Source organism: Ochotona curzoniae, unplaced genomic scaffold, assembly GCF_017591425.1.
Source record: "Ochotona curzoniae isolate NIBS_2020 unplaced genomic scaffold, NIBS_Ocur_1.0 contig_1274, whole genome shotgun sequence".
Taxonomy (NCBI): Eukaryota; Metazoa; Chordata; class Mammalia; order Lagomorpha; family Ochotonidae; genus Ochotona; species Ochotona curzoniae.
In genome coordinates, this window is record NW_024465023.1 from 29,663,906 (window position 1) to 29,672,494 (window position 8,589).

The 8,589-nt window shown below is 42.0% G+C and overlaps 1 protein-coding gene across 3 annotated transcripts in view; it reads right to left on the reverse strand.

Annotated features, from left to right (window-relative positions):
• The window catches only part of OGT (O-linked N-acetylglucosamine (GlcNAc) transferase), a 47,080-nt gene extending 40,112 nt beyond the window's left edge, over positions 1 to 6,968 (reverse strand). The window contains exons 1-3 of one of the 3 annotated variants that reach the window (XM_041000449.1): positions 6,718 to 6,968; positions 3,781 to 3,961; positions 2,682 to 2,925 (exon numbers count right to left, since the gene is read on the reverse strand). In XM_041000449.1, the coding sequence (XP_040856383.1) occupies positions 2,682 to 2,925; positions 3,781 to 3,961; positions 6,718 to 6,754 (462 nt within the window). In that variant the 5' untranslated portion in view covers positions 6,755 to 6,968. The remainder of the gene's footprint in view (positions 1 to 2,681; positions 2,926 to 3,780; positions 3,962 to 6,717) is intronic. The other 2 variants (XM_041000468.1, XM_041000458.1) reach the window with 2 other exon arrangements.
• Between the last annotated feature and the right edge of the window lie 1,621 nt (positions 6,969 to 8,589).

The window sequence follows — 8,589 nt, forward strand, 5'->3', positions numbered from 1 at the left end:
TTCAAGATTCCATCAGTACTGAATTGACAACCAGCATTTGGTAGCAAGTCAAAGTCAAACTAAATAAATTAAAACATGATCAGTATGGCTAAGTAGGGGAAATTAAGGATGCGGGAACAATTCCATCTTACTCTTACTGGTAAAAAAAAAAAAAGAGAAAAATGAAGCAGCACATTAAACACAGAACCAGGTGGGACCACATGGCTGTTCAATGCCTTCAAGAAGTAATTGAAATTTTAGTACCGTATATCACTTCTCCAGCAGGGCACAATTATCAGCTTCCTGTTCATAGGTTAGGTATTAAATAAATAACATGGTTCTGCCTTCCACTTTCATTTTCTCTTCACATAGTCCTATGGTTTGGTATACTGTCAGCAGCAATGACTGCTCTGGTGTACACACAGGCAACTGAGAATCTGAGGCAAGGGGATCAGAGCTAAAGCAGGTCAGGACCACGGTTTATAAGTGTCTCCTCCTACCGAAGGACATTCACAGTCGGCAGGTGAAGATGAAAGCAGCCCTGGTTAACAAAGGAAAAACACTTACTATGACAACTGGGTGCACACAGGTGAACGTCGAGTCTTGGTAACAGGGTCCAAGCCCCAACAGCAGCACATACAAGATTCTCTAGAACTTTCTATGGGTAACTCACTAAACAGTGCCACAATAAAAACCAGAGAAGTCACTCAAATTTGAGCATCTCTGAAAGGACACCTGAGAAATCAGTTTCACCGGCTACCAGGAAAGCTAACTGTGACTTTTCACTATAGTCATTCAAAAACCCAGGGATAAAAAAGATGAAACTTTAAAACTCTCATAAGTAACTGAAAAATAATTGCTAATAGATGTCATAATGAAAAGTGGCTTTGAAGTTTTAAGCAAATGACTAAGTTTCTAGCTTCCTAACCTCTAATGTGGGGAACTAAAGGACAGCAGGATATGATGACCAGCTTTTAAACTGCACTCAAGAACTGCCTTTGTGAAGCTAGGTGCCCTCTGGACACAATATGCCTTTTTATTCATATTTTTGCCATTTCAAAAAATACCTTCATTTTCTTCGAAGGTATTCAGGTTAAGGTTCTAACATCCACTTCACCGGTACTTGTCAGGTGCTCCCCCAAAAGTTACATGCTCTGACTCCTAATTCTCTTAAAATAAAAACTCACAAATCAGAAATAATCCCACCTGCCAACCTGCAGGATCACTGTGAGGATTTAGCGCCAACCATCTGAAGTGGTTAACACGATGTCTGAGAGCACAGTACCCTTTCAATAGGTGGCAGCTATTACAGTGTGTAAGAACTATTAACCATTTCCAGAGAGGTCACAAAACCGAATGCCGACAACAAAGCTTAAGAATCAATTCTTCTTATGCTCTTTCTGTATTCCTTAGAACCCTCACTGTCTCTTACATTTACTTACCTTCTCTACAGCAAATTTCTGAGGACAAGTCTTACATTTTTGTATCTTTCACAGACCCTAACATGGCATGAATTTAATCTCTGCCAACTGGGACTCACTGCCCACAGCACATCTGCATCTTAGGGAAAAAATCTTGAAGAAATAATCCAAGTCTGACGTGGACCGTGCCACTTTTAATTATGTTGAGAAAAAGTCATGCCTAAGTGAACAGGATGCTGACGAACAAATTTTGAGCCTAGTTTTTGTGTCACTAATCCATATAGTGGCGCCTAACAATTTTATATTACAGATTAAAATCCTTTACCCATCACTCCATAAGAATCAATTAACTGCTAGAAGCATCTGCCAGGACTTACCCAAATTTAATCACAACAGCCCAAAGAAACAAAGCCACATACCATTACTTCATGGGCATTATAGAAAAAAATGAGGCAGGGCACTACAAGCAGTTAGCCAGCCCAGTGATTAAAGACACCCTCATCCTACATTGGAATGCCTGGGTTCAATTCCTGGCTCAAGCCGCCCCCCCATTCCAGCTTCCTGTTAATCTAGACCCCGGGAGGCAGCAGCAATGGCCTGAGTAATGGGGGATCTTGCTTCTCACACAGGAAACCTAGATTCAGCTCCTAGCTCCTGGTTGTGAGGGAAGCATGCCTAAGTACACTTGCTCTCTCTGCCTCTCAAAAAAAAATGCTTTTAATTTATTCATTTGAAAGGCAGAGTTACAGAGACAGGGAAAGACAGACTCATCTTTTATCTGCTGGTTCACTCCCCAAATGGCAACAACAGCTTGGGCCAGGGCAAAGCCAGGAGCATGGAACTCCATCTGGAACTTCCACATGGATGCAGCGGCCCAAGCACTTGGCCCATTTTCTGCTACCTTCCCAGATGCATTTAGCAAGGAGCTGGATCGAAAGCGGGATGACCAGAACTGGAACCAGTACTTGCTCATACAAATGTCACTATTGCATGTGGCAGCCTAACCCCCTGCGCCACAACACCAGCCCCAAATAAAATATTTTAAGAGGCTGATGTAGAATTTCATACAACAATGGTAATTGTTAGGTTTTTTTTTTAATAAAACTTTCAATATAAAAGGGATTTTTTTGGACATAAGTTAGAGCAGGTCAAAACAAGTTCACCATTTGAAATCTATAAACATTTTTAAACTCTCTGACTTTATTCCACGCAAAAGCCTCTTAGCATTCAACTGTTTCTGGGTGTCTATAAAGGGAAAATAACCATTAAAATTTTACTCACAGGATTGTACTGAAGAGCAGAGACGTAAGCTTGCACTGCCCCTTCCATGTCGCCTGCTGCTACTAATGCGGCTGCCAAGTTAATATAACCATCGATGAAATCAGGTTTGAGACGCAATGCATGTCGATAATGCTCAATTGCCTCCTGCAACTGCCCTCTTTCCTTGTACACGTTTCCCAAATTCGAATAGGCTTCTGCTAGAAGAGGGTTCTGTTTAATTGCCAGAGTGCTAAAGTGAGCAGATCTGGAAAGGGGGAAAAAGTGTTGCTCCATGAGTATGCTTGTTCTGTGTAGAAAAGAAGGTATAGCCCGTATGTAACTTAAACAGTTTCTGAAGATGCCAAGCTATTGGTAATTAAGTAACATTATCTTTTCACTAACACACAGTAGGAAAAATTTACAGACATTAAAGTGTTTCAAAAGTGGAAGTACTCCAGATTTCAAATTAGAAAGCTTCTGGAGATAAAATTCATACTAGTCTTATTATCAACTGCCACATTGTAACTGATGATCATAAAGATCAGGAATAAAACGTCATGTGCATCAGTCCCATTTTCCATTTGATTCCATATGATTTAATGATGCACATCTTCAAATGCCTAAATACACGAGAATGACAATTAAAAGGACAAAAACAAATTCTTCCCATTTGATTAATTTAACTGAGAAGCCCAAAGCAGCCTGTCTAAATTTAAAGACAGCATTTGCAATGTGAAGCACACATGCACTGCCTACCACAACTGACATATCATTTCTGAGTATCTCAGTCCCTCAAGCTGACAAGTCTTACAGAGATGAGACTGGATACTCAGATGTACACTAAAAAGAATTCATTAGCAGAACAGAGTTAAGCAGCAGAGCCAGGTAGAGAAAAAAAAAATCCAGAAAACATCTGTAGTCACACTGGCAATATAACCACGAAAGTAGGGAGAAAAACTGGCAGCTGGGTACGTCACAAGTCGGAAAGAAAACGGATGTGTGTTGGTGGCTTAGCTAATACCCCGTAATCAAAAAATTCCAAGTTCAAATATTTAGATACCATTTTTAAGCTCAGCACCCAGAGGCAACAATCACCAGCAGGTACCCCCACATCTCCTACCTGTCCAGCCTTCGACACTGGAAGTGTATAGATGAAAGTAATAAAAGCACACCAGTATTGTCTGGCTCTTGTCTCCAGAGCTGCATGCAGTGTCTCTCAGCTGCCTCAAAATCTCCTGCCTGATATTCTCGATGTGCCAACTCAGCTAACCCTTGGAAGGAAAGCATACGTTTCGTTGGTTCTGGAGAATCATCAAAACATTTGAGGGAAGGAGGGGGGAAAACAAAAAGTTAGAAATGCAAACAAAAAGATGTAAAAATATGGTATATTAAACTAAAAGATGAAAATGCTTGAAACTATGTAAAGCACTAGAGTGTTCTGCCCGTTATTTACAGCCCCAAGTTAACATCATCAGGTGCATAGCTGGCATTTTTAGAATTCACCCGCTAATACTCAACAAGAATATTCACTTCCAAATAAGATTACATTGTATGACAAAAATATTTTGTGTTTTTTAAATTATAAATCTAAAGAATCACTAAACATTATGCCTTACAACTCAGTTAACAGCCTGGGAACGGGAACAAATGTGAATGCAAAGGTCACAAAGATTTAATAATGTCTGAATAACCTACGGAAACCTAACACCTGGTCTCATGTTGCACATTCCATTTTTGTGGGACAGTATTGGTCACTATCTCTTAACCTGGGTGGGGACACCAGATATTTTTTACTCTAAGTTACATTGAGTTTTCTTTCACAATTGAGTATTTTAAAATATCAACACAAAAAAACAAGCCTAAGGGGTAAAAATATACTGAAAGTCAAAGTGCTATTTTTAAAACACATGATAAACAAGATAAACAAGATATATGCATTTGTCAAGAGCCAACATATTTAAAGGAATTATCAAACATTTTAAACGAAGCTGCAGGGTTCTACAGGTCCTCTAGCATACACAACTCACAAGGAGACTTGGATTGGGTAAATCCCAGCTCTGTTAGTTTTGCATTAACATTTTCCAAAGAGCTGTCACTGACTAAAGATTAAGGCACTGCAAACAATCCTATATAGACCAAGCAGTTATCCACAACTGCAATGGTATAAAAAAAATGAAAAAATGTGTAGATAAGGCACAACAGAATAAATAACAAAAGCACTCTGCTGTGAAATTATTCAGATGCAAAAAGGGTATATAACTAAAGCCTGGAGATAGGGGAAAAAACTAAGGCTCAAGAGGAAATATTTTAAGCCATAACACATTACTGAAGTTCAGTACAGCACTTTGAAATAAAGGGGTGGGATGGGAAACCATGGACAAATTACTTAATTCTACCAAGATCAGAGTGACGTGATTAAATTTGAGCTTTGCTCCCCCCTCCCCCATCATTAGGGCAGACAACAGTTCTGCACCGGGAAAGCTAAGTAAATTTCCTCCTGACAGCTGACCACGAACAAAACAGCCTTGTGTCCAGATCTGGAAGAGGTTATGATCTCTTAATAGAAATTAGAAAATTACATTTCAGAGCCCCATATTTCCTAGCTCACTTTTCAAATCGCTCATTTTAGCACCTGAAATGATAACTTCGTTCAATAAAATGACACTCATGGAGAGAGTAAGCTAGAACAGAATCTATATACATACTATACATATATATGTTAATATGTGGGTGCAAAGAGAGCTAGGACTAATGAGTCCCACTCCCTACAATCCTGAGTAAGATACTATTACAGATCACCCATCACTTTCTACACAATGACCACAACAGTAGCTAAAACCCTTGATTCATCTCAACTGGGAAACAACCAAAAGAAATAACCTCGTGGGAAACCTTAGAAGCGCGTCCCAATTCTCCACCCTCTCGCGCCCCAAATAGCCTCAAAATGGAAAGGCAGCCGAAGGACACTCTTAAAATTTGGTTGTTCTCTTTATTTTTAGCATCAAATGCTCGCAACTGTATTGTCTAAAAGGGCAACAGCGTTGTGGTCTGTGCAGCTACACTCCAGTTGCTTTACAAACTCTTCAAGCAGGAATGGAAACTTAAATATATACAAATATACACACCCTATGAATAAAGAGATACCGGGCTAGAGAATGGGAATGGAAGACCCAGAGGCGGTAGCGGCGGCGGCGGCAGCGGCGGCGGAAGAATACATCGCGAAAGTAACACAAAGCGACAATTGGGCGGGCAGGGTGGTCAGCGCCAAAGCAACAGTACTGGGGTGGTTTCTCCCCCGAGGGTAGGAAGTGGCCCGTAAGGCTGGCAATCGTCTCGAAGCAAAGGGTGTGGTTCCGCGCGGGCGGAGAGGGAGCACCGGGTGGGAAAAGCAGGCTGGGGGTAGCGGGTGGAAATTGGGCGATGGCAAAGGGAATCCCTGGAAATTTCCAACCGAAACTGGGACCGTTCAACCAAAAGAACACCGGAAAGGCGCTGCCCAACGGGGCGCTGCCCAATGTCTCCTTTCTGGGAGGTTACCAGTACCATAGTGACGAGCTTTTGCTGCTCCTTGGGTGATGCAAAGAGGGAATATGATTACAACGAAATTGCACCCCCGCCCTACACTGGAAAAGAAGAACGAAATCAGGCTAAGCGCAAAGGGCTGGAGGAGGACATGGAGAGGAAAAGACAGGGCGACGGCTGGAATTTGGGGAGAAACCCGTTGCAAAGGAGAGTGGAAGGGCAGGGATTCCAATGCAGTCCATTCCAAGACATTCTGAGCGCGCACGTGCGGGAGAAGTGTCCCGAGAGAGTAAAAGGCTAGGGCATTTCTGAGAACAAACAAATCAAAATAAGTAACGGCAAACAAGCACGAGAGAGAAAATATCTGAACAGACAACAGCAGAAAACCCGAGCAGATGTCAGCGGACTGCGAAAAGCTCAGCACTGCTACTGATGCAATGGGGATGATGAGAGGGGAGGGAGGGAGTGATGAGAGGAAGACGGTGGCGCGAGACCCCAAAGGGGAGTCTGACCAGGTAGACTAGGACACCGGTACCTGTGCTGTCGGCCACGTTGCCCACGGAAGACGCCATCTGGAGCTTCTTGAGCGAGCGCAAGAAGGGGGTAATTGACTCTCACTGCCGCCACTACGGGCAAGAATAGTTCTAGAGGTAGTAATAGGAGGGCAGCAACCGTACCAGAATTTTTGGAAGGCTTAAGCGGTGGCGGCAGTTACGGACTTGGAACCTTAAGAACTCTGGTTGGCCGTCTACCTCTCACGGTCTTGAAATGGCGGCGACGGCTCCTCGGCCGAAACAACACGGGCCGGAACTACTTTCAGTTACAATCAAGTACCCGGCGGAGGAATCGCGTAACCAGCGCTACGGAGCCCAATGACTCCAATCAAAGTCACTTGCTCTCCTGTAGGCTTCCGCTCAGGGCTCATTGCGACAAACAGAATTGTGTCGACAGCGCATGCGAGCAACTCTGTCAATTGGGCACCCTGTTAGAGCCCTCGCTGGGGCTGGAGTGTCCAGGTTTTTCCTTTCTTTTTCTTTTTCTTTTTTTTTTTTTTAAGAGTAAGGCGGAAGAGTGAAAAATATCCTCCGTGTACTTATTTGCCAAAGTAGTAAACGTTTGATACCTGGCCACATGTACTACATTTTAACAAAAATGCTAACGGCATCTACAAAACTTTAAGTAACTTTATTCATGCCCCCCCAAAATAATAATAATAATAAGTAAAAGTTTACAAAGGCACAGGTTCAGTTCTACAAGAAAATTCAACGTGGGAGAGAAGGGTTCTGACTTGAACACTCCTTAGTTCCAACTTCAACCCTAGGCTTAAACACTTTGATGAGAACGACATACTTTCAGAGGGACAAATGAACGCGAACCCAAACGTAACTCTGGGTTTGTTTGACCACATAGCCCAAAATTTCAAAATCGTTTTCTTGTTCAGGGGAGTTCTGCCCACAGTAGGGGGGCAAATGCTTAATAACTCGTGGCAAGGGTAAGGTTTGCCCCCCAAAGGCAACCATAAAAATGCAAAACATGATTCATTTTCTTCCAAATCCGTGACTCTCCAAGTTGTGACTTAATGTCCACCAATTAGCTCTCCAAATTGTCACAAGACCATGGCATGGAGAATGGAGACAAATGTATTCACCTGGCATGAAGCACACAGCTAGATTGAGTCAGGAATTGTCTCCGCTTCCTTGAACAAACCGGTCCTTGCACTCCTCCCGCAGTTTTAGGTCCACTGTTCAGTTTGTCATATTGGTATTAATTTATAACTTTTCTTCCAGAAAAGATTAATGAGAAATTATTACAAGCTGCTAAAGCTATAAGTTGGATCCCTTAGAGTCTTTTTATTTCAAAAACTCCTTGATCTAAGAAAGCATTTCAGGAAATGTTTTTCAAAAAGTTTCTACAACCTAACCCTCTTGTCTATATTATGTATATATGCTGCCAAAGTGAGCGCCCTTGTCAACATTTCAAAACATGGTAATTGAACAAGGTAAAACCTTGAATTGTGCTTCATTTTCTTCTGAAGAGTCAGCAAACTTAATTATGAATGTGAGTAGAGACAATTCATGATAATTTCTTTTATCCTAAAATCGAGTCACCTCTTGCAGTAAAAAGAGAGAGACAGAGAGAGAGACAATGTTCACTACACAAACTCTTTTGTAAATTGCAAACCCATCTCTTTGTATACATTCTTTCATTTGTGTAATTGGTGGACCCCCTACACTACTCCCCAGGACAAGGGCCCCATTTGTAGTGAAGAAACAGCTTTTCAGTTTTTTAAACATACTTCTCCAGATTCCACCAGCAGCTGTTTAGGCCTTACTGATTAGTGGGTGCTAGTTAATTAGGTAAAACTCTTCTTGTTAAATGCCAGGTCATGCTGCCGGTCAAGTAGGCT